Here is a 25,283-nt window from a genome sequence, read left to right as displayed (position 1 = left end):
AAGAACCTGGTTTTTGTTTAATCATTTATGGCTTGATTTCTTCTTTGTTTTCATGTATCTTATATAGTTTTGGAGTCTACAATAGGACTGCTGAATGCTGATTTATGTAGATGTTCTAAAAGGTTTACCTTGAAGAATGATTTGTGTCTGGATATCTTGCATTGCTTTTCTTATATTGGTGGTCTTATAATATGGATGTAAGAAAGCTTTGATGTTTCGGACATTAAGCAGATCCGGTCTATCTGAGGCCTTGAATGGAAAGACTGCATCAGCAACTCCCAAGATCAGCAAAATAGCCAGAAATGGATCCACCAAGTCAGACTCTGGGTCGCCGTCTCCTGTGCCTAAGCCAACTTCTCCTGCACCAAAGCCATCCTCACCTGTGCCAAAGTCACGCTCTTCGATCTTGCGATCACCAAAGTCAGCAGAGTCGAAGCCGCCAATCAAAACCGGTCCAACTCCTGAGGTAAGAATGCCGGAGATCACATAATATGTTTGGTTTCTTGTTGGATTCCTTTGTTATCGTTTCAAGATCATGTTTTTTATTGCAGAAGCTACAACGAAAATCAAAAGGCTCGGATCTGCAGGCGAAGTTGGATGTCGCTGAGGATGACTTGAAGAAAGCAAGGGAGCAATTGGCTTTTGTCGAGCAGGAGAAGATCCGGGCCATTGACGAATTGAAAGAAGCTAAGAGATTGACTAGTGATGCCAATGAGAAGCTCCAAGAGGCAATCACTGCTAAGAAGATGGCTGAGGAGAACCTGGAAATTGAGAAATTTCGGGCTGATGAACTGGAACAAGCAAACGTCGAAGCTGCACAAAAAAGGGAGGAGGATCATCAAAAGGAACTCGAAAGCATTAGAAATCAGCATGCTCTGAGTCCTTCAACACTTCTTTCTGTGACTCGAGAACTCCAGAAGGTGAAACTTGAGCTTGCAAATGCCACTGATGAGAGGAACACTGCTCTGGGTGAAGCGGATGGTGCAAAGAAAGTTGCTGAAATGAATGGAGAGAAGGTGGAGGTCTTGTCCAGAGAAGTGAGCCATTTAAAATCCCTTCTTGATTCCAAGCTGGATAATATGAACAAAGCAGCAGCAGAGATGATTAAGAAGTTGAATGTGGAAATTAATGCTTTGGAATTTGAACTTGAAAGAGCAAAGTCAGCTGAAGAGAAGTTACCGAAGATAGAAGCATTGGTTGGACAGCTTCGAATGGAGGTTACTGATGTAAAGAAGGCTGAAACAGATGCACGTAAGCAAGTTGATGAATTGAAAAAGGTGGTGGCATCACTAGAAACTAGGCTGAAGGAAGCCAATAAATCAGAGAAAACTGCAATTGAATCTCTTGCAATCACAATGAAAAAAATGGAAGAGGGCACTGCTTTACTGCAAGATGCTGAAACCGAGATTGCTGTTCTTAAAGGGAAGATAGAATCCATGGAGATTAAGGTGGCCAGGTGCAAAAATGATGTCGAGGAATCAGAGAGGAATCTTGATTTATCACAGCAAGAGATAGCAAGCTTGGGAAAGACAGCCGATCTGTTAAAAATTGAACTTAGGAAACTGGAGGAAGAGAAACTGCAGGCACTTGACAATGGCAAGGCTGCTGCTTCAGACATTGAGAGACTGTTGGAGGAGAGAAGCAAACTCATTGATGAGCTCAAGATCAGTAAAGTTGAAGGAGAAGAGGTTAAAAAGGCAATGGAAGGTTTAGCTTCGGCATTGCATGAGATGTCCACTGAATCCAGAGAAAATCAAGAAAGGCTTTTAGCAAAGCAAGCTCAAATTGAAGATGCTCAGGGGGAGATAGAGCAGCTGAATTCAGAACTCAAGAACACTGAAGGGAGGTACAAGGTCATGCTTGATGAAGCAAGATATGAGATCGTTTGCCTCAAGAAAACTGTCGAAAGATTCGAAACCGAAACCAGCAATTCAAGCACTGAGTGGCAAACAAAGGAGCTTAATTTCATTCATTCTATCAAAAAATCGGAATTTGAACTTGCTTCCCTCAAGGCTGAAATGGCAGAGGCTGTTGACTCACTCAAAGCAGCAGAGCAAGAAGCACAGGCAGCCAAGGCGGATGGAGTTGAGATGTTAAGCAAAGTGAGAGAAGCAGAATCAGCGGCAACTGCAGCTTATGAAGTGGCAGAAGAAGCAAAGGCTGAGACTTTGCGATTGAAGGAAAGATTGTTGGACAAAGAGAACGAGCTGCAGAGTATCACTCAAGAAAATGATGAACTCCGAATCAGAGAAGCATCTGCCCTACAGAAAATTAAAGAGTTATCCTCATTGCCTGAGGAGGCCACAGCCAAGAGAACCGAAGAATCAATTAAGTTATCAAAGTGTGGAGAGGAATACGACCTACCGCCGAACATTTCTCAGGAAATCAATGCTCATGAGAGTGCAATAGAAAGATCAAATCCAGAAGCACCTTCATGGATGCATGAAAATGGTCACGAGGATGACCAAAAAACAGAGGAGAATGAGAAAGGAAGCCAAATTGATGAAGAGGAAGATCATGTAGATAAAATGACCAAGGATTTAGCATCAGAAAAGGACCATGAGGCAGAATCACTAGATGATGATTCAGAATCTAAGATGGATGGTGGTAGCTATGAAGACATAAATGGTATGACAGAGAGCATGGACTTGGGATCAACCTCACCCACCAAGAACCAGCAGCAAAAGAAGAAGAAAGCTTTGCTGCACAAGTTTGGGAACCTGCTGAAGAAGAAGGGTAGCCACAAAAGCCATAAGTAACTTTGGAGCTCCATTAAAGGTATATCACATTCTGCTGTCATATTGTATTGTGCTTTGAGGCTTCCACATGGTTTGGATTTTTCTGATGCTCACATTTATTTTGCTAGACTTATCTGAAATCCTGTCACCACCATAACATTGTAATTCTGTAACTTTGGAGCTCCATTAAAGGTATATCACATTCTGCTGTCATATTGTATTGTTCTTTGAAGGCTTCCACATGGTTTGGATTTTTCTGATGCTCACATTTATTTTGCTAGACTTATCTGAAATCCTATCACCACCATAACATTGTAATTCTGTTTGATGAGAATTGCACTTTAGATTCGCCTCCCAATACTAATAGAGAAAGCACACATGGTGCATCTTTTACATCCAATGAACTCCCATGTAATTGTTCCCTCACAATGCTTCATGGTAATGGCTTTCTTTTCTCATTTTGCTGTTCATGGTGCTTGATGTTCCTCACAATACTCCACTTGTTCTTGAAGTCCACCATCTGATACGTTTTGATTGCCTGCAATCCACAGATTTAATATCTGCCATGTATATGACTTCGAGTCGAGAAAAGTAATAGGCTAACATTTGAATGATTCATTTACTGATCTGATCTGCAGCATCCACACACAGATTTGAGGAATCTTCAAACTGCAGGCTTTTGGAGGCTTGTAGCTGTGAGCTGGTCAATGTGATGAGTCTTCTTTTGGCTCTTTTTTAGCCCTGCCACTGACCACTTCAACCCTTCTCTCTGTTTGCTGGGATGTTCCAAAGATTCTGCAGCACCCTTCTTTTTCCTAGAAGAACTAAAACTATATCAGATCAGTAAGCTTGAGACAGAATCCAAGAAAGAGTAAAACCTCTCTCTCTCTCTCTCTCCTCTCTCTCTCTCTAAAAAGAAGGTAAAGCTTCACTGCAGCAGAATGAATCCAAGTGCCAGAGTCCAACCAAATCCAAGTCATGTCAACTCCCAACAATAAAGAATTCATGAAATGAAGCCCTGCCTAGTGAGAAGTGCTTCCCAACCCTGTCCTTTTCTACACTGCCATGGTCACAGGAGAGAGCTTTAATGAGTCTGTTACTGTTGATTGTCCTCAGTACATTTATCTATCAATTCAAAGCCCTACTGCTTTGAGAATTGTAAGCTAAGCTTGATCATGGTGAATCCATTGTCTCAACTATGCTGCATAAGGTGTCACTATCCATATCAGACATGTCACAGCAGTCATCGCCATTGCTGTGCTCTGCATAGAGCCCAAAGTAAATTGACATTAGTTATGTCAAGTCGATCAAAATGGTCACTGATGCAGGATGAGCTCCATGAAGAAACCAAGAAAGCAGCATGATGGCTGACATCTCAGATTACCATTTGCTGCCTTGCTATTTGCCTGCAGTTCCTGAGGGACTGCTACAACAATGCCTCTTTTTTCTTCTTTCCTTGGTTTGCTATTGCAGAAGCTATTGATGTTTGATAGATGCAGTGTGAGATATGGAAGTAGATTTCAATCTTATGTTGTGAGCTTGGCCACATTTCTTGTATCATCTTTCATGCAACTTCTGTTAAAGAAAAAAAAAAAAATCTTCATGGTGATGGTCTTATTGTTGTAAACAACAATTCTTTTAGCAAAAAAGCTCTTTTTCTTTCTCATGTTTTATCTTTTTTTGGTTATGTTTAAAATGTCATAGAAAAATAGTTTATAGCTTTCGAGAAACCAAATTATCTCAGCGTCACGGTGTATAATTATAATTATCGTATCGATAGCTCGAAAGAAATAGACTTTCCTAATGAACAAATTAATTTTGGTCTATTGGAGGTTTTAGAATTTAGACCACACATCCTATTCTACTTAAACAATAAATGACATTGGATTATTCATCATCAAGCTATCTAATAGCAATCATGCCTCTAAGCCCTTCAAGCTCATCAACCAACTAGTTTGAAAGCTCACCTAATACCCTAAAACAGCTCCTGTGGTTAATGATATCAAAAAGCAATGGCTTGCTAACCCTATGAAATTATCAATACCCATCAATGTGTAATTGTCTACTTCTTTAAAAGCATTAAACATCAATTGGCATTTGGTACTCCTACTGAAATGATCTTTTTTTTTTTTTTTTTAAGGATAATAGCAATAACATCATCCTCCCCTCTTCACCACCCATTTCAAATAAGACTAAGAGTTACCATCAAAATCTACAAGATGAAATTTCCTTAATAAATGGATTAAAAAACAGGTTTGATACATCATCTGCGAATAAATATTTTAATATACTTATGCATATCAAAAAAAATATTTGTTCCCAAGAAAAAGGATAAACATTAAAAATAGGGTATTATTTATTTAAGTGTAGAGAAACAAATTTAAAGGTTTCATGTGAGATGCTAATGAGAGAAGAAGTGAGGACAAATGAGGCATATAAGAGGAATTCAAGCAACCCAATGATTGCTTTGCATTCCCACATTTTTTTACCATGGAAATATGTTCATTGGAGATGTGGAGATTGTTGAAGCTCACTTCCCATCCAACCAACACTCCCAAACGAGAAAGACACCAAAGTGAACAAAGGAATCTTCCACAGATCAAAAAAATCTTACAAGGACCCCTTTTTTTTTCCTTCACATAAATTTTTGTGTGGACCCCATTCTCACTTGTTCTTCCTTTTTCACTTGCCTTCAAAACCTAACCCTAAAGCAAGGTATAAATAAATATTATTTATGTGTCGATACATCGGTACATAAATTTATAAAAGAAAAAATAATAATAATAATAAAATAAAAAATATAATTAGATACATATTTGACCGAGTCAACAATATGAAAGCCACGTTGGATCAGAATTCAACATGTTTGTTTTGACCACATGAGAAATTGACTTTTAGGCGAAGTCACGGCGAGGACCAATGAGTTCGAGCCAACTCAGTCAAAACCGGAGCTAAAGGCCAAGGCAGGCGTCGGCCGAAGATGAACGGCGGCTACATGTCTTCTGTTGACTCGGTCACGCTGACCGACGCAACGCAGTGGTAGCTCGTTGGCATGCCGACTCTCTGACACGAAGTGCCGACCTGAAAGTCAAACCACCGCGTTGACTTTCTGATTTGATAGTAAAGATGTACTTTTGTTTTCGATTTTTTCATATTATTAAAAAATGTCACATTAAATGAAAAAAAATTCTTTTTTTCCATCAAATCATCAGTATATATTTTTTAAAATTAATTAAATTTATTTTTTTTCTTTTTCTTTTTCTTTTTCTTTTTTTTAGGGTTTTTTTATTGATGTGGGAAAATTCCAAATGTGAACGCCACACGGTGTGAAAGAATCACACCAGCGGTACATACAAAAGATAAAGCGGAGAGCCGTCGCTGACCGGAAAGCCCGCAATTAGTAGACCCAACCACCGCCTCCACTTCGATCCTGGCCGTCCATCTCGCTTCATCACCTTTTAGTGACGAGAAAACCCTCACCGTTGAGCTTAATTGACTTCCCTGTCCGTAGCACACAACTGTTGTGATTGTACAGAATGCGAAGGGCAGAAAAGGTAATTACAAATTTTGGTTTGATTATTAGCTACGACGTTCGTCCTCTTCCTACTGCTCATCTCCTCCCCACCCCCTCCCCTCTCTCTCTCTCTCTCTCTCTCTTCGTCTCCTCTGATCTCTCTCAGCCGCCGGAAATCGTCGCTCCGTCGACGGAATACCACCCTTTTTCGCCGGAATTTGCCGCTCCGGCTGTGTTCGGGCTTACTTTTCGGGAGAACTCTGTGTTGCTGGCTCGTTGGGTCGTCGGGAGGGAGGAGACGCTTCGATCTCGCGTGGGTTTGGGCCGTCGGAAGGGGAATGTGGGTTCCGATCTCGAGTCCGGTTTAGGATCCCGTGGAGATTCTTGGATTCGGGCGGAGGGTGACGCGGATCAAGAAAGCGGCGTGCGATGGTAAGTCGGTGAGGCGGGGTTTCTTGGTACCGGTTTCTTGATTCCGCGCGCGCTTCGTGCTCTCCTCGTTTCTCTTCGATTTGACATTTGGTATTCGCTCTCGTGGTGTTGATTTGCGGGCAAAGACTAATGCGTGAAACTTTTCTTCCCCCTTCTTTTCCCGTCTCTTGGGTTTCTTCTAGGAGTCCAAGTCTGTGGTCTTTCCTTCAGTAATCTCTCCGAATTTTGGTTGCTTTCTCTCTTATCTGAAAGCAATGCAGATTAACACGCCCTAAAGATGGTTGTGTTCCGGCATTTCTTGACATTCATCTGCAATAAGTTGTTGGTTTAGGAAAGCTGTCTGTTTTAACTGTTTGTTAGGTAAGAAAAGTTTGGAACAGTGCCGATTTGAGAAAGATTTGGTATTATTGTTCATAATTTATTGTCTTGTTTTCTTGCGAGTACTTGGTTGCTGTGGGAGTTTGTCGACAAGCCAAATAAAGGAAACACATCAGGGGCATAGGTTCATGTGAAAACAGGTCGCACAAAAAATTTCGATCATCAATTTTGACTGCCTAACTCTTCTGTAGATAAGGCTGGAATCTTGAAAGGAACCAACCATTCATGATATGCTTCAAGTTGGAACAACGACGCCCAAGAACACCACACACAATAGGGTACAAGAGAGAAGAGAGAGAAACACAATAATCTGTTTTACATGTTTGGCTGATACTTCTATGCCCACGGGTGAAATTAATGAAGAGAACTTCATTAAAGTGGAACAAGGTATGACAATGGTGTAGAAATCACCAGAGTGCAAGAGCATCCCTGGCAAAACCACAGCTTCTCACAGAACTCCCAATGTATAGGATGAAACAAATGTGTTTCTTTTGGACACAGGATGGTCAGGGCCAAGCCAACCAAGATGTCCTATCTTTAGTACTCTAGAATATGGGGCTGATTAAATGCAAGAGTTCGTAATGTATGGTTACTGAGTTATAAGACAAACTTAATTGGGCTTTCCAGAAAGGTGCTGGCGATTAGAAGCATGTGGTGAAATTTGAAAGATCTAGATTGGATGTACTTTAAAAACAAAGAGAATAGAAGGAAAGACTAATGCATATTCCGCTGCAGTGTCTTGATGAAACTTGCCATCTAAATCTTACAAGTTTGTACTAGATTAAGGAAACATCTTTGGTTATATCATGTTGCCTAAGAAGAAAAAAATCTTAGCAACATTTGATTATAACTGCAGTGAGTAATTTTCACATAAATGATCGATAAATCTATATGATGAATCATTGTTATAGGTAATGCAGGCTAGGTGGTAATCAATGAACAATTGAAAGCAAACTGTTTGACTAGATTAATTTAATGCACTGTTTTGAATAGGATTTGTTTTGGTCAGTTTCTAGTGGAATTCTTCTGGTAAAATGTTTTCTATATACCCTGTTATGCAAGAAGCAATCTTATTTAGGTGTGAACTTGACAATTAATTTACAGACATCTCTCTTTCTCAGCATGTAACCAAAGAAATAGTGGGATAGATTACTGATAGATTATCTTTATTTCAGAATTATCAAACATGACATACTGAAAGGGGAGTCAGTTAGCTCATGATAAACCAAATACATCCACTATTTTCAACTTCATAGGTAGAAGTAATATACTATTATACTTTTGACTTACTAGAAATTAAAATGTTACGCTGTCAGCACTAGTGTTAAGACCACAGTCAATGAACCTTGATTTTTTTGGTGTAAGAGTTCATAATATCTGTGTCTGAGCTCAAAGAAACAAACATTTGAATCTAGATGTCCTATTATTTTTTCTGGTCTTACTTGGGTTTCCTAGTCGTACACCTTGAATTCATTGTTTCTTCCCTTTAAGAAGATTTCTTATCATATGAATTATGACATATCATGAAACTGCTTGAATAAGCTGGATTGTTCTATGCCTAATAGTTGGAAATTGTCTTGGTATTTTTGGAAAGTTGATATTCTCTTTTAGACATTGTTACTAAATTCTGTTAAAGATGCAATTTTTTTTTTGACCATGCAGGCATGCTTGTCATTGCTATATATGTCCCAGGTTTTGTATGGGAGATGCCTTAGACTACTTTACCATTTGGTTTCCTCAATCACTGAATATAAAAGATCCAAATTTGCATGTTCTGCTAATTGTAGGATTGTGTATTTCATGTACATCTTTCTCACATTTGGAAACCTATGTGGTGCAATACTGATTCATTGAGCTAACAGTTTCCCACTGGCTCTATTCCCTTAATTAACAGGGCTGAGAGAAGCACATGCTTGGATAGAGATACTGAAATTCACCGAGAGTCACCAAGGCATAAAACATTTCAAAGATTGAACTTGAGTTGTTCCTCAAGTCACAGATGATGCCAATATGATGACAAGAAGTGGAGGGGATGCTTTAAGAACATCCACATCATGGGGAACAGGAACACGTAGAAGTATAGATGAAATTCCTCATTTAAGCAGTGCTAGGAGGGAAGCTTTTTCAAAGCATGAGTTGGAGAAATTCAACATATCTAATTTAGAGTGGATTAATGATATTCCAGAGTGCCCTGTTTTCTATCCAACAAAAGAAGAATTTGAGAATCCATTAGATTATATTCAACAGATTGCTCCTATGGCTTCTAAATTTGGTAATGTTCTTTTTTGCATATGCCTTTTGAGCTAGCTTTATGCTCAGCATAGTACTGTGTGGTATGTAAATTTGTTTCAATTGTCTTTAGAATTTAGGTGAAATGGACATTCTTGCAGGCAAATTTCATATAGCTCTTGCAGGTTGAAGCCTGCACTTTATCTTGTTAGTTATATGTTTATTTTTTAAGTTCAGTGAAACACATTCTTACTACAAATATGGGACATATATGAGTATATTACTTCTACATATGTCAGGCCTTTTTTGATTGAAAATTCCAATATTATATTTTACTCTCACATCTGATAAGTGTATGCCAAGGGGCGGCTGCCTTCTTCTCCAAATTTTGTTCTCCATTTTTGTGAAGATTTTCTTTATCCATGCAGCAGGCCTCTCTTTTCTTCATTATTGAAACTCTTGAGTTGAAACTTCAAGTCATGCCATAATATCATATTTCAGGTATATGCAAGATAGTTTCACCCTTGGTTGCCACAGTACCTGCTGGCATTGTTTTAATGAAGGAGAAAGCTGGATTCAGGTTTACTACTAGAGTGCAGCCTCTCCGGCTTTCTGAGTGGAATGCAAATGACAAAATCAGCTTTTTCATGAGTGGAAGGTTAGTGACCATCCAAAGTGAGTTTCAAAAGTTGATAACCTGTACTTTTTCATAGCTCCTGGACATTGACTTTTCAGAAATTATACATTTCGGGAATTTGAGAAGATGGCAAACAAGATATATGCTCGTCGATACTCTAGTGCTGGATATCTCCCAGATAAATACTTGGAAGAGGAGTTCTGGCATGAAATTACCAATGGCAAGATAGAAACTGTTGAATATGCATGTGACATTGATGGTACTGCATTCTCATCTTCTCCTAGTGACCAACTTGGAAAAAGCAAGTGGAATTTGAAGGTGACATCACTATCCTCTTTAATCATCTGAGATGTTTCATTTTCTGTTCAACTAATGGAAGAATCTGCACTGACGTCACTTTCAAAATGTTTAAGCATAGTTTGATAAATCTTTTATCCAATAAACATGGAAGTTCTGAAGGGTTAGGCTTACCAAACTGATATAGGAGGAGAAGTTTTGTTTGAACTTGTCCAGAATACTTGGTACCATCAGACATTTGACTTTGTAGAAGTGTGTGTTGTGGGTCAATGTACATCTCATCAGACCAGTTACAGGCAGTGTTTTTATTACGCGCTTGGGTCTCGAAACACCTCGGGGCGAGGCGATTCAATCAAGCGCCACTCAGGCCAGGCGTATGCCCCAGCCAAAACTGTAGCGACTCAGCCTGGGTTCAATCCTAGGTGACATCTGATACCCGTCCTCCGCCCCCGCACCCCCACCCCCTCATCCCCCCTCCCCCAAACCACCCCCCCGCGCCGCTGCATGCCCGATCTAGTGAAACCCTACCACTTCGTCTGCCGCTACCAGCACCATCTGCAACCTTGTTCGTTGCCAGTTCCATCTTCCTCCACAGCCTTTCGATGAGTACTTCTCCATCTCCTTTCTTTCTCAATCGTAATATATATTTTTAAAATTTTAATATTAAGGAGTGTCTTGTTTCGCTTAGAGCACTTAGCGCCTCGGGCATTTTGGGACCTTGGCGCTTAGCGCTTCTAAAAACATAACTAGGTTTGGAGTCAATCTGAATAACATCATGCAGAATTTTGTTTTCCAATACATTACATTCTACTGGTTGTGGGAATACTTCAAGCCCGGCTTCTCTCATGCAGACTGTAATGTTTTGCACCTCATGTTTTAAAATATGATGTCTCTCTCACCATTTTGCACTTCGTCTAGGTAGCCTTTTATATATATGACTTTGGGACACCAATAGCCATTTCCATATGGTTGCGAACCATAACTGGTTTTTGTTCTTGTACTTTAGTAAATTCAATTTACCTTTACAATTTTATCTCTATACAATAATTTGGAAATAGTCAATTTTTGGTTGCTCAGTATAGAAGGTTCCCTCTTCATCAACAGTAATTTTCTATCATTGCTTTCAGTGGCTATCTCGGCATCCCATGTCCATATTGCGCCTCCTGGAAGCAGCAATTCCTGTAAGTAATTAATATCTGAACCACTTTGAAAATCCTTTTGGCCAATTTCTTGTCAAGTCAAATGATGTTATTGCTTCCTATATTCTTATTGCAGGGAGTTACAGACCCCATGCTCTACATTGGGATGCTATTCAGCATGTTTGCTTGGCATGTGGAAGACCACTTCCTCTATAGGTATTCAAAATCATGCAAAGATTTTAATTGATGCCCATCTGTTGTTGTTGTGACAGCGGAATTTGTATTTAATGTTGAAAATTAAATTCTCTTGACAGCATCAACTATCATCACTGTGGAGCATCCAAAACATGGTATGGGGTGCCAGGTCATGCTGCTTATGATTTTGAAAAGGTGGTTAAGGAGCGTGTATATGCTCATGATCTCTTATCTTCTGAAGAAGATGATGCTGCATTCAGTGTTCTTCTAGAAAAGACAACAATGTTTCCACCTACTATACTATTAGAAAAGGGCATTCCTGTATGTAGAGCCGTACAGAGACCTGGTGAATTTGTTGTAACATTTCCACGAGCATATCATGCAGGCTTCAGTCATGGTGAGAGTTTAATGGGGTGGCTGCTTAAATTTGTCTTCCATATATCATGAATATGTTATATATACATTCCTAGACTGGTATGCATTTGCTTTTCATAAGTTGAAATTTTGCAAGCATTGCTGTAGACATTCATACATGCATATATAAACATGTGCATAAATCTGTATGTTTATGTGATGCATGAATATATACATATATTGTTTTCCAGACATGCCATAAAAATTTCAAACTTCAGGTTTCAATTGCGGTGAGGCAGTCAACTTTGCAACTGGGGGATGGTTTCCATTTGGTGCTGCAGCTAGCAAGCATTATGCATCTCTTAAACGAAGCCCTTTACTTCCGTATGAGGAGCTTCTCTGTAAGGAAGCAAAGTTTCTTGATGATAGATTGTCAAATGCAGATTCTTTAAATTTCGTACCATCCAAACATTTTTCCTCCCAAAGCTCCATAAAGATTTCTTTTGTGTTATTAATTCGGTTCCAGCACCATGCTAGATGGGTGTTGATGAAATTTGGTGCATGCATGCGCCTATCTTCGGATGTAATTGGGACAGTGCTTTGCAGTATATGCAGATGTGACTGCTATGTATCTTATTTTCAATGCAATTGCAACTTGCAACCTATCTGCCTTCGCCATGGTAAGGACGAGTGTGATCTGACTTTTTGTTGATCGTATTTCTTGGTGTACAAGTCTGACTGTTGGTTGTTGTGAAATTTCAGTCATGGAAAGAACTCATTGCTCTTGTGGTGGTAAATGCATTGTCTTTTTGAGGAAGGACCTTGGGGAATTGGAAGCTTTAGCACAGAAATTTGAGGAGGAGGATGGTATACTCGAAGCGGTTGAGAAGAAAAACTTGCTTCATACAACTGAAGATGGATATAGTCCATATTGCAAGATAAAATTTGTTGAAACCCCTGCAATTGCAGAAAATGCTGAGCTTTACACACAAGATTTAACTTGCATCTCACAGAAAGAAGACATTTTATATGGTTCTCCGGTACAGATTTCCTCTGATTCCTCAACATTATCATCTTCTATTGGACTAGATGACGGTTCCTCTATGGACATTGATGTAAGTACTGAATTCAATCAATGTTGATTTTCCATCATTTTTCAAGGATGTTCGAGTGTTTCTTTCCTTTTCTTGTTTTTCTTTGATGCCTTGGATGTAAAATTTGGCATTTCTCTGTGCAGGATTGCGGAAAGTCCAGAAGAGCAAATCCAACTGACTGTTCTGTGAGGCTTTCAGGAAAGGAATATGGTTCTCCGCAATTAATTCGATCATCTGATAAATGTGCAACTGACTATAATGCTGGTACCCGTCGCACTGCTTTTCTGCAGGACAGTGATGACGAATCTGACTCGGAAATCTTCCATGTAAAACGCAGGTCTTCCATGATCATGGTAAACAGATCTGCCAATAACTCAACTAGTCAAAGGTTTCCTGAACAGCAGGTAATTACATGAATATCATAAAATTCAGCAATCTTAATTTAATAATTTTTAAATATACTTGCATTTGATTTTTCCTTTTTCATTTGCTTTTTCAACAAGTCAGACATCTATCATTAACTTGTGATGATGGATATTGAGCATCCACAAAAGTGTTGTTACCTTTTAATTAACCTGTACTCTGTCTTGGTATGCTCAGTAGACTTTCGTATGATGTTTTTACAATCACTGAAAGGCATAATAATAACAATCCCTATCTTCCCTAAGTCCATGTATTGCAGTATTCATGGTTCATTGTTCTGCACTAAAGGATAACTACCTACTGGTTGACTTTTAGTTGAAAAAATTACGAAAGAAGACACAATAGATGTTAGACACTATCTAGATGATGATCAGCTTGAGTAGAGATTGAGGATCAAACAAACTGGAAAGTCTGTGTCAAATTGACAATATGCTGGAGAGGGAAAACAAAAAGATCTATTTCAGTCCTGGTAGAAAAATTGTCAGGTCAAGAATTATATAAGGTAATGCCGAAAACAGATGCTTTCAGATGGATGTAGTGAATAGGAAAATGTCGGCGGAGGAGGAAGTTTAGGTAGCACAGATTGTGGTGGTTTGGTCTTGCATCCGGTGTGATTTGTGCTCCTTAGATCTTTTGTCATGGCTAATTAACAAAGTAATCATTATCTTAATTGGTTTTCTCATCTTGGTCCATGAGTACTAAAAGAACATGCTTTTGTCCTGCCAGGTGCTTAAACGATTGAAGAAGCTTCATCAGGGGGGAGGATCTGCACATCTGCCTTAAACTAAACCGGATTATCACCAAGGGATAAAAGAATCCTAGAGGGGATTATTTTGTAATTAGATTAAACCAAAATAGCCATAAAGAGCCCTGAGTGTCCATCAATCTGATGGGGCAGTACAGAGGTCCACAATTGGAAATGCTTAGTCTAAGCAGCATAGTTTGGACTTTGCATCAATCAAGCATCGAGTCTCCAACCCTTTTCCTGACTTGTTCAACATAACAATTCTAACTGGACTGTAGCTTCTGAAATTAGAATAGGGGGCTAAGAATTGATGAGTGACGAAAAACAATTGTCTGGGAAATCGCATTCGAGTAACTGATTCTTTGTTCAGGTCTTAGGTTGAGGTTCTGTGCTTATAATTCCTGTCCCTTGTTGACCGGGGGATCCTGTAAGAGGAGGTTTGATGTTTAAAAGTGTACATTTATTCATTTATCAACTACTGAAAGTGGTCATTTCCACTGTGTTGTAGGTCACTATTCTGCTATTCCTACCTCTTATTCATGCTATTGTTCTTACAGCTTTAGCACTTAATAAAATGCTGAGGTTCTTGTTTCAACTTTCTAGTCCATTAAAATTCTCTCTTTTTTTTTTCCTTTTAACTTTTATGTTGGTTTGTTCTTTTACATATAATCAAATATCAAATTAAATCATGGTACTGTTCCACCCTCCAATAGCATTGTGAAGTTTCAACTTCCAGAAACTCTTCTCTAAATTAGATATCATATCTTGTTTACAAATGTGACCACTATCATTGGTTTCTTGTTTAGAAGCTAGTGTAGGAAGTTGACATGTTCCTTGATTGTATTTTTCATCAGTTTCTTGATGAAGATACTGTAAGAGGCCTCTTAGGGATTCATTTAAGAGGCCCTTCTACTGTTGACAAGTGTGAAACATGTAATGTCAATTTCCTCTTTCCATTTATCATTTGCTGTTGCTTACCATTTTTGGATAAATAGGAATATAGAATGTTACTAGTACCAGAATGCAGTCTGATAGGAACAGGCCCATTCACATGATTTAGTTGGAGAAGACATTATTAAAGAAAGATGCTAGGAAGGCATCTTTATGCATCTGTGTCTATACACACGTTGGTATATGAATGATGCAAGGTTGAATCACAAGGATGGGTGACATAACAGGTGACTACTAGACATCTGTTGGATGTGTGTATATGTTAGTTTCATTTTGTTTGCTTTATTATATCCCAGTCTTTTTGTAATGTTAACTCTTTTTGTTTCACTTATTTCTATGTAAGTATGAGGAGGATCAATATATGCAACCTTATTCGTTTCTGTGATATATATATATATGTGTGTGTGTGTGTGTGTGTGTGTGTGTGTGTGTGTTAAGGTTGATTGATACTGATGGATAATCTATTGAACTTTTATATGTTCATTTTGTATCTCCTCTTTTTTTATATTAACTCTTTGTTCCAACTGGCAAACGTTCTTTACTGATAACAGATAATTGGTATGTCAATAAGGCTGGAACCTCTTGTATGATTCTTTGAGAGAGAGAGAGAGAGAGAGAGAGATTGGTTTTCATGGGACAGCAGTGATTGGTTTCTTCTCCAATGGTGTCTCTTTTATGCCTTTCCACAGCCCAATTGTCCTTTGATGGATACAAAGGATGTGTAGGGATACCATCAAAAGGAAAAGGAGAGGTGTTAAAGGAGATTGGAAGAGAGTGTAGTACCTCTAGTTTAGGCCCACTGTGAAAACAGTAGAAGACTTGAATTGATTCATGGGACTAGATGTGTGTATTATACTATTATTATTAACTTGGTCTCGGTCATTTCTAAATTTCACATGGTTAAAGGCACATAGCGGCTGGCTTTATTTTTGGAGCTGGTGGATCCAAATTTGCTTCAAGGTTTTTGGGTATGGATCCTCACTTTTGATGTGCTAAAACTCATCAAACTAAGGTATGGGCCATGGATTTGTCATACTAATTATATTTACCAAACCATCATTGGATCCAAATCCTTTCTGAAAATATGGGTATGGATCCGTTCCATTCAAACCCGGATATCTCTGCCAAGTATCTTTTGTTTGTTAAATATCTGATTGAGTTCATGAGGCCATCCAATGCACTTTTGCACCTTAACATGTATGCATAAACAGTCTATGAATCATTTGGGTGTTACTGCCTGTTCCTTAACCTTCCAACTGAAGCTTCGCCCTCATACATGATTCCTTTCTGCTCTTTCTTTTCTGCTGCTTTTGGAGCCCAAAAGCTTTTCATGACAGTGTGTTTCTGCAGCCAACTCTTTACCAGCACAGCTTGGAAGAGAGAAAGAGAAATGGTGCAATTGAACCTAGATTTACAATGATGGTGGACACCATCTGACTTAATTTATGGTCTCATCTGCACCTTTCTGGATATGTAGAATATATGTGAGATATAGCTGATCATTCCTACTGAGGCAGGAATAAAGGGGCTCCAATATCTCCTGCTTTTTAGTTTTTTGGGGAAGGAATAAAGCCTACATACAGTTAGTAAGTAAAGAAACCTTAAGTCTCCACACTTTTCTTGCTTTCAGATATTGGTCAGGTGTCCAACTGGGGCCATGTTGTGCTGCACTTGGAATCACATGAAAACTTGTGCTGCTTAGATATGTAAATCTTTCTTGAGTTGTAGGGCCTCTGAGCTAGTAGTATATGATTAGGGCAAATGATGTATGGACCATGTTCTGGTATTAGGATGAGATAGATAATATTGTCTCCTGGTAATGTGGTTTTAGTTTTGATTGAAGTTTGTTCTTTTGTCAAAGGATCAAGCAAAGCATATGTCATTGTGCTATGTGCTCTCCCTGGTGTCAATCTTTATTCTGGGCTTAATACTTTTTTATCATCATTATACCTCATTTAGATGTGACTGTATGAACTACATGCATTGTTTATTCTCTCTTGGGTAAAAGTTTAGTACCTGATGCCCTTAAATCTTCCATCCAAGAAAGATCGAGACACATGTGAGTGGGGAATTCTACAACTAAATGTCATGGAGGATGACCTCCTTGAAAGGGATCCATCTTTTCTCCATGGGACCCCTTGTTTGGCCTTGCTTTCATTTGATGGGCATGGATGCACACAGACCAAACATTGGAAGCAACAAGACAGAGCTCTTGTCCACACAAAACAGCTTGTGAAGAGGATGAGAACAAAGGCAAGAAGAGGTCCAGCTTTTGTGTATCAATGGACCATAAAAGCCATGAAAGCCACATGAGCAGCAAGGTGAGGGCAACAACTGGTCCTAGGTGTCTTGTGATCCAGGGATTTCTCTCAGGGCTGGTGCATGCTTCCCACCTCCCCCCAAGACCTGTCATTAGCACATTGATGTGGCCAGATGCAATTGACCCATCATTTTAAGCGACTAATTAGGCGAACCGACGGATTAAATCGTGATCGGATCATCTGTGTGGATTAAGATGGTTTTGTATGGATTGAGAATTTTGATGTGGCTGAAGAGAGGACAATCAAAGCAATTTATGTGCACTCAAACAAGTGCATGAGCAATCAATCATGCTTGCTTCCATGTCTAACAGAGATGTTCTCCCAAGTTTTCATCTTAGAAGCAAGCAAGCCAGCTTCAAAGGATCAGATCTGTTCTTGTACAATTTTGATATGACTTGAACTTGCCCACCAATTCATCTTCAGCCAATGCATCTGACTTTGCCCACCATGTTCAACATGACAAGATTGATATTGTAAATGACCCTTCCTTGTGTTGAGCTAGATCATTGTCAATGGCAATAAATGTCAAATGTACACTCTGATGAAAATTATAAATGTGTTGCATCTTTTCACAAGAATCAACAGTAAGTCCCCACTGTGATGGTAACCTTTTTCTAACATTTAATCAAGTGCAACCCCCAGTTTACAGTGATGCAGATGCATGAAGAACAAAGGTGAAAAGGGGGCTTATGGCTTAAATAGATGAGACTGGAATATTGGTTTGGTCAATTGTGAATGTCTTCTAAATGATGAACAACAGATTCACCTGCATGATGCAAATCCTCCATTGGATGAGAACAAACAGGTGGAGTAAAGTGGAATCATTAGTATTATTGATCTGGACAATGATTTATATCTGACCCAACCCATGTTTTTATAGGAGCAGTTCTAGACAATATCTAGCCTCTCACTTGTTTGTTCTTCATGACAGATACTGCTAGTAGTTAGCCTCCATCTATTATTCCTGTCTGCCATGAACTACTGGCATTAAATATACCATAATACACCTTGAATGCAAACCCTAGGTGTGCCTTTACCATGACAACCTCTTGAGAGTTTTCTTTGTAAATGCTGTACGATAGGCAGCATTTTCATTTCAGTCTGACATTTTACCTAAGTCAGCTTCTTTTATTATTGATGTGGATATGCATTGATGATCTCCACCAGAACTTTGACCTTAGCAAAGCATCATGTTGTTGCTCAAAGCTAAACTTGATTAATTTGGATGTGACTGGACTTATGTTATTCTTTAAATGAAAAAAAAAGAGACTGATATCCATTTGTTATAGGAAGTGTCTTGAGATTTGGTACCACCAGATGAAAACATAGAATTGTGCAATGCAGACAAAACCTAATCAAACTTTGAAGCTCAAGTTAGTCATTACTTGGAGATTCCTTCTTGGGTCTCACCAGGGGCATGCTATATATAGGGAGAAGTAACATATTAAATGGCACCAAATTTATCTGAGGTGGTCAAATGCTACCTTCTTTCTTAACCCTTCTTTAACTAACATTCATTTCCTTGAGATTAATGTCTTTAGGTCCCCGAGAAGGTCAACATTGAGTGGAGGACAAGTATAATAACAATAATAATAATAATAATGATGATGATGATGATGATATCTTGACATGTTTGCCCTCATCACAGCTTGAGACCTTCTTGGAGACCCACAGCAGCACTCTTATCCTAATCATCATCCTCCCCCTCCTCTTCACCCCAGGAGGAGAGTTGACATTGATTGGTCACTTGCCACACAGTCTCCCTCCATCCATGGCATGGATGTGGAGAGCCAAGCTTTGTTTGTAGTGCTCAAGGATCAGTTCTTGTTTCTTGATCTCTGGCTTGTGGCCTTGAGACCTTGTCCTCCAACCAACAGCAACTAAATTGGCACCAAAACAGAGATGGAGACTTCCAATGCTGTGTCATTAATTCTAGCTTGTTTTCTAAAGCTATGTGCTCTCTCCCAAGCAACATGTAGTGCCTTTTCTCTCCCCATTGGGATCCCCATGCTACTACCCTCATGGATACAAAATTGTTGTGTTCTAGGGTTGGGAGAGGGGTCTCATCCATATGAAGGAAGATATTGTGCTGCCACACAGTTGTGCATCAAATTTCAAAGGAGGGGCAAACCTTTTTGTCAAACAAGAAAAGTCTACAGGGGAGGAGAGTGTGAGTATTATTTATTGTGGTAGCTCCAGTGTGGAAGATTGGAAGATACTGTGGGTATTGGGAATGAAGGTTTAGGGTCATCTCTTTCATCCATTGCTAACCCTAGCTGAGGCAAATAAGACTCTGTTGGCTACTGAACAGACCCATATGATCATGTAGACCAAATGGGCACTGAAACCAGGGAAAACCAACCAGCAACTTCAGATGCAATCAAAAGCTTTTAGGGTTTTCTTCTGTAAGCCATTTTATGTGTATATATAATTTTGTATTATGAGGGACTCAATACCTCAGTATCTAATAATCTTATCCTCTTATTTAGATTTCGGAATTGATTTTCACCTTATACTACCTTTTGTTGAGTAAGGTATCGAAGGCGAATAATATGAAGTAATAAAAGTAATTGATTATAAATTGGTTATGCTAATCCGACTTAGCTCATTTTTTAAACCTGATTGTGATTGAGAACCGAGGACTTTAATTTGTAGGCCCAATCATTGAATCCTCATACAAGAAAAAAAACTCGTAATATGATTATGCCGTTTCTCTTATGCTTAAAGTAATTAAGATTTTAAATGGATTTAGAAACTGAATGTGAAAGGTTAGAGAAAAAAAAAAACAAAGCTTATATATATAGTACAGAGACCCCTATTTATAACATGAAATTCTTAATCATTTTACGATGTTAGGTAAATATTCTTCAAAACACAAGTGATTTAGAGAATATTTTATACTAAAATTTATGAGGTTATGGTGAGCCATGATGGTTTATTCTAACATCTTTAGATAGAATTGTACATTTTCAGTTTTGATTAGTTGAAATAATTCAGATAGTCTATATGTTATTTTCATGTACAAGTCATAGATTCACATTCATGACTTTGGGAGAAATTTTTACCCTCTCCCCAAAATTCTCATCAAATGGTTTAAGTCGTCATCGTATTGTAAGTTTACCAACGTGTTAAATTCTTATAATCAAGTACTCATTACCAAAACTCGAATGGTTTAAGATATCATATTTATATTGAGATCATAAAGCTGGTTAATCAATGTGAAACTAAATATTATATATATATATATATATATATTACCATTACAACTCTTGCTATCATAAACTTGGTAGATTAACACTAAGATGTACACAAAGGTAACCTAATGAATTGATCCTTGGTGCTACTATGAAGTATGAACTCACAGGGTCAAGAAATCTTACCTTAATTTTTGTAGTTCCTCTAGCAATTAGGTTGGTGGCTTTTAAGATGATGAAAGATCACAAGAAAGCAGCATGCAGAGAAAATAATGCTTACTAATGAAGTTTGTTCATCTATCATGATCAATGTGCCTATCAAGATTAAGAACCACAGTGTGGTGATCTGCTATTGGATTCATGGCAATTAGGATATCCAAATTCCAAGTTTATCCACAAATACATGCAAGAAGAAGGAGATCATCTCACAAGCTAAATCCTTTGTACCAAAAGAGGTAATTTGCTGCTGCTGCAGTTTGCACACAAAGAACAAGTCTCTCTCTCTCTCTCTCTCTCTCTCTCTCTCTCACACACACACACACACACACACACACACTCGAGTGTCACTTTCTTGGACAAAGTAAGCTACACAAACCAAGGAATTCAAGCTTTCTCGCTCCAAATCTTACCTATTTACCTCCACATCTTCCATGCTAACACTGCATACAACCAACTCATACATCAGAACTTCTTTGGACTGTAACACCATCATTCCCAGACAAATTCCTCTACATCATACCCATATGAACAGGCTTCTTATTCCACACACAAGCCAGCAAGTACATCTACCTCTCCCTTAACCTTCACCACAGCAGGAAGAGAAGAGCTCAACCAGAAGAGAGGAGGAGCAAGGAGAAGAAGAAGAAGAAGAAGAAGAAGAGATCTGAAGTGTTGGAGCAGAAATTAATGGAGCTGTTTCCAGCACAGCCAGATTTGTCTCTCCAAATCAGCCCACCCAACACCACACAAGCATCTGCTTGGAGGAAGGCTGGTGAGAACATGGACTTAGGGTTTTGGAGCAGCAGCAGCAGCTACAACAACAGGAAGAGCATCACCGGCCCTTGCACAGCCATGGCCAGCGATACCGCTTTCGGCCTCTCCTTAGCGAGCCCCGGCGCCACAGACTGCAGCAGCGCAAGGGACAGCCTGCTTCTCCGTCCCCATCCTCACTACCAACACCACCACCTCCACTTCCACCACCACCACCACCCGCTGCTGCAGGAGGCTGGGTTTCGCGAGGACCTCGGCGTGCTGAAGCCCATTAGGGGAATCCCAGTCTACCAGCACAAGCCTTCCTTCCCTTTAGTCCCACTGCATCAACAGCAGCAGCAGCAGCAGCCGTGTGACTCTTCTTCCACCTCTAATTTCTCTCCCTTCGCTGCAACACAAGGCTTGTCGAGATCACGGTTCCTGCCGACGAGGTTCCCTGGAAAACGGAGCATGAGAGCGCCGAGAATGCGGTGGACGACGACGCTCCACGCCCGCTTCGTCCATGCCGTGGAGCTGTTGGGAGGGCACGAGAGTACGATCTACTGCTGCTCCTTTCCTTGTCTCAATTATCTCTTCTTCCCCGATACTGGCACAATTCAGGTGGACGAAGCGATCTGACCTTTCTGCCATGACCGTCTCTTGTTGTTGGAGCGCAGGAGCCACGCCCAAGTCGGTTCTCGAGCTCATGGATGTGAAAGATCTCACCTTGGCTCATGTGAAATCTCACTTGCAGGTAAGCAAAGATGACGGCTTCTTAGAACATCCAAATCAATCTTTTGATCTGCAAGATTGGGCTTTTGATCCTCTACCTCCAAATCATCTTTGCTTTTTTATTCGTTCCCTTTTTTTTGGCTGTTGATGGACAAAAAGACCATGAGGATGTTTGATCATAGAAATCGTCTCTCTCTCTCTCTCTCTCTCTCTATTTGTGCGGGGGAGCGCTGCAGCAGCTTTTGCACATGAAGCAGAAAACACGCTGCTGCAGGGAATGGGAAGCGATCAACACAAAGACAAGAGAGAGGGAGAGAGAAAGATAACACTAGCATACATTCGACTCCTGAGGTTGACAAAGATGGAGTACAATCTACAGCAACTCTGCATAATTACATGTAGCTAACCACATCAAAGACAAAAAAACAGGAGGAACTGTTAGCTAGAAATGCTTTCTTCTTCTTCGACATAAATTGCTCGTTCATGATCATGATTCATCTACACGCTCATGACTGCAGATGTATCGGACTGTCAAGAACACGGACAAACCAGCAGTTTCTTCAGGTAACAGCCACCTATCACCTCTTCCATCACGTCTGACGAATAGGTCGCCGCTTCTTCGATTCGAGCGTGCTCCAAGTTCATCGCTGCCTTTTGTTCTGTAGGCCAATCCGACGGGTTCGAGAACGGGTCAACCGGAGAGATCTGTGACGACAATTCACCCGACAACCCAGATCAACGTGGACCGGGATCGACGGCGGCGAAGACGATGCAGCATGGTGTCGGTCTCTGGAGCAATTCTTCGAGGTGCCGATAGTTTCCTGTCTTCACATTCGTTCTTCTTTATCAGTAGTTTGCATTAGCAACCAAATCGCCGGTAACCGTGTGCATGGTAACATAAATGCCGATCAAACTGCTAACACGGTGCTGAATCACCTTCACCAAATTCTTCTATTCCTCTCGAGGCTAACTCGTTCTCAGAATCAGTGGCATAGCATACTAGGCGTAGAGTTGGGACATGTTGTTTGGGTAATAGGCTTGCATGTATAGATATCTGAGTTACCACTTGAGATCCTCTTTCCAGTCCAGGAGACCTATGCGGCAAGTAAATGCCGTAAAAGATGTGCGGCAAAGGTACTCGTAACATGTCAGGGGAAGGTTGAAAACCGAGTCTTTGGATTTTGAATGCTCCAGCGTAAATGACATGATGCGTAGGAAGAGGTGCGTGACACAAAAAAGCACAACACTCTCTCGTGTGATCCAAAAGGAAACATAGCGCTGCATGTTCATGACATCAGTCAGCTTTCCGCAATTTCTTGCGTCCATCGTTTACCTTTTCCCCTGCCAAACAACAACAGTCATCATGTTAAGCATGCAAGCCCAAACGTTCATTACTGATGCGATTTTGTTCATGGCTGCCTGCTTGTTTGATTGCTATTATATTCCTTCGAGTGTGGTTTCTGATAGCCAGTGGACAGGATCAAAGTTGCTTCTCATCGAAGTCATGGGAGGGAGCAGCACACGATGATATGGCTAAGAATGCGTATCTAATTTCCCCTTTCCACCATCGATCCTATGGACCCTTTAGGCTTGCTGCTTTAGCTTTCCGCTATTGATCTTCGCACAAGTGCTGGGAAACGGCAGCATGCATGTCATGGCTTTGTTCCATCTGTCGAGGATCTCATGAACATTTGAGCCTTCCTTCATGATGATGCTATGATCCGTGTTCAGTAGTTCAGAAAAGACCCAACTCTCTCATGCCAAGACAAAGGCTCATCTGAAAAGAACTGTACCTAAAGTGACAGATGATGCCGTGCTTTCTTTTTGTTCTCTAAGGCTCGAGAATGGCCCCTCCATCATCTCATGTGGGCATATTTTCTCTCTCTTTTTGAGGAACAAAGGTTAAGCCATTTGAAGCTTCCTTGCAGCTTCTTCCCGAGAGGCTAATTGGCAGTGACATCTAAAAGAACTCGTGATGAACATTTTTCCTATCATCATACTCTTGACTGCCTACAGCTGACACTGATTTCCATGTTCTTTTTGCGGCAGGGGTGGATGCTTTCCCGGCACGCCTGGCGAATCTACCGCAGGGAGTATGCATTTGTTCAAGGTATACACCAGCCGAATTGCCTCGACTAAATAGAGATATGAGCTCCATCACCGTCGAGCTGATGCTAAGCTGCTTTTTGTTTTCTTTCCTGCAGAAGGACCTGCGGTCGAAAAGCTTGGAAATGTATTCGGATATGAACTCATCATGCCTGTCGGAGACATTGAGCTCAAGCATGCCCAATCTCGAGTTCACCTTGGGGAGGTCACAATGACCTAAAAGGACACCAAGTATTTGTTGCCAAATAAAGTGCTCAAAAGAAGGAAAAAAAAAAAAAGGTAAAAGGAAAGTGAAAGTGACAAGAGACACCCACCACCGAGGCGAAGGCAAGAAAAAGGAAGAGATAGAGAGAGAGAGAGAGTATGTAGCCATGTCTGCTGGGAAGCAAATTAATCTACAGCTACGCTCTCCACAATGACATCAAGTGTTTGTTTCCCTATGGCTCGGGACGCATTATATATATATATGTATATATACTCTTTTTTCTTGCTTTCTTAAAAGCCAAAAAGTCCAGCCTTGGTTCATTCTCATGCGTGTGTACATGCTTTTCTTTGTGTTCTCCCGAGAAAGGGAGAAGAAGAGGAGGCAATCACGAAACTAAGCGTCCTCCAACACACGGATGGGACGGTGCTTTACTATAGTCAATGAATGTTAGAATGACTAGTGCTCATGATTTTGCTGCTAAGAGCAGCTCTGTTAAAGAACTTGCGGTCGCAATCATGTGGTAAGCATTCCTTCCTCCGTGGTGATGAAGGGCGGCTTTGATTTCTAACTGGTTTCTGTCTTCGTTGACAAACTTGCTCTATGTCAGACTTAGTATTTGTCCATGGAAAG

The 25,283-nt window shown here is 40.1% G+C and overlaps 3 protein-coding genes across 5 annotated transcripts in view; all 3 read left to right on the top strand.

The window, feature by feature from the left end:
- LOC135610575 (WEB family protein At3g02930, chloroplastic-like) overlaps window positions 1-4,228 on the top strand; it is a 5,494-nt gene extending 1,266 nt beyond the window's left edge. The window contains exons 2-4 of one of the 3 annotated variants that reach the window (XM_065105235.1): window positions 232-466; window positions 552-2,778; window positions 3,377-4,228. In XM_065105235.1, coding sequence (XP_064961307.1) covers window positions 232-466; window positions 552-2,759 — 2,443 coding nt within the window. In that variant the 3' untranslated portion in view covers window positions 2,760-2,778; window positions 3,377-4,228. Of the gene's footprint in view, window positions 1-231; window positions 467-551; window positions 2,952-3,376 lie in introns of those variants that run through there. The other 2 variants (XM_065105236.1, XM_065105234.1) reach the window with 2 other exon arrangements.
- Window positions 4,229-6,364: 2,136 nt separating this feature from the next.
- LOC135610574 (lysine-specific demethylase JMJ13-like) lies at window positions 6,365-14,770 on the top strand. The gene is made up of 11 exons (XM_065105232.1): window positions 6,365-6,684; window positions 8,957-9,334; window positions 9,793-9,949; window positions 10,027-10,246; window positions 11,353-11,406; window positions 11,501-11,580; window positions 11,679-11,956; window positions 12,192-12,593; window positions 12,676-13,028; window positions 13,151-13,411; window positions 14,157-14,770. The coding sequence occupies exons 2-11, from the start codon at window positions 9,073-9,075 to the stop codon at window positions 14,211-14,213; spliced, it is 2,124 nt and encodes a 707-aa protein (XP_064961304.1). The 5' UTR covers window positions 6,365-6,684; window positions 8,957-9,072; the 3' UTR covers window positions 14,214-14,770.
- Window positions 14,771-21,334: 6,564 nt separating this feature from the next.
- Window positions 21,335-24,867, top strand: LOC103980469 (probable transcription factor KAN2). Its single transcript, XM_009396911.3, has 6 exons — window positions 21,335-22,163; window positions 22,288-22,364; window positions 22,861-22,906; window positions 23,008-23,149; window positions 24,392-24,452; window positions 24,547-24,867. Exons 1-6 carry the CDS (start codon window positions 21,548-21,550, stop codon window positions 24,661-24,663), a joined length of 1,059 nt encoding a protein of 352 aa, XP_009395186.2. The 5' UTR covers window positions 21,335-21,547; the 3' UTR covers window positions 24,664-24,867.
- Window positions 24,868-25,283: the final 416 nt, after the last annotated feature.

This window comes from Musa acuminata, chromosome BXJ2-4 (assembly GCF_036884655.1).
Source record: "Musa acuminata AAA Group cultivar baxijiao chromosome BXJ2-4, Cavendish_Baxijiao_AAA, whole genome shotgun sequence".
Taxonomy (NCBI): domain Eukaryota; kingdom Viridiplantae; phylum Streptophyta; class Magnoliopsida; order Zingiberales; family Musaceae; genus Musa; species Musa acuminata.
Note: the sequence above shows the minus strand (reverse complement) of the source record. Positions and strands in the feature narration are given on the sequence as shown.

What these genes read in the sequence shown, in the direction of transcription:
- LOC135610574 (XM_065105232.1), top strand. Translation starts at nt 9,073, where the DNA reads ATGATGACAAGAAGTGGAGGGGATGCTTTAAGAACATCCACATCATGG. An exon ending in AGCTTTTTCATGAGTGGAAG is followed by an intron (nt 9,950 to 10,026) that starts GTTAGTGACCAT and finishes TTGACTTTTCAG; the next exon opens with AAATTATACATTTCGGGAAT. An exon ending in GAAGACCACTTCCTCTATAG is followed by an intron (nt 11,581 to 11,678) that starts GTATTCAAAATC and finishes TTCTCTTGACAG; the next exon opens with CATCAACTATCATCACTGTG.
- LOC103980469 (XM_009396911.3), top strand. Translation starts at nt 21,548, where the DNA reads ATGGAGCTGTTTCCAGCACAGCCAGATTTGTCTCTCCAAATCAGCCCA. An exon ending in GCTGTTGGGAGGGCACGAGA is followed by an intron (nt 22,164 to 22,287) that starts GTACGATCTACT and finishes GTTGGAGCGCAG; the next exon opens with GAGCCACGCCCAAGTCGGTT. An exon ending in CAAACCAGCAGTTTCTTCAG is followed by an intron (nt 22,907 to 23,007) that starts GTAACAGCCACC and finishes TTTGTTCTGTAG; the next exon opens with GCCAATCCGACGGGTTCGAG.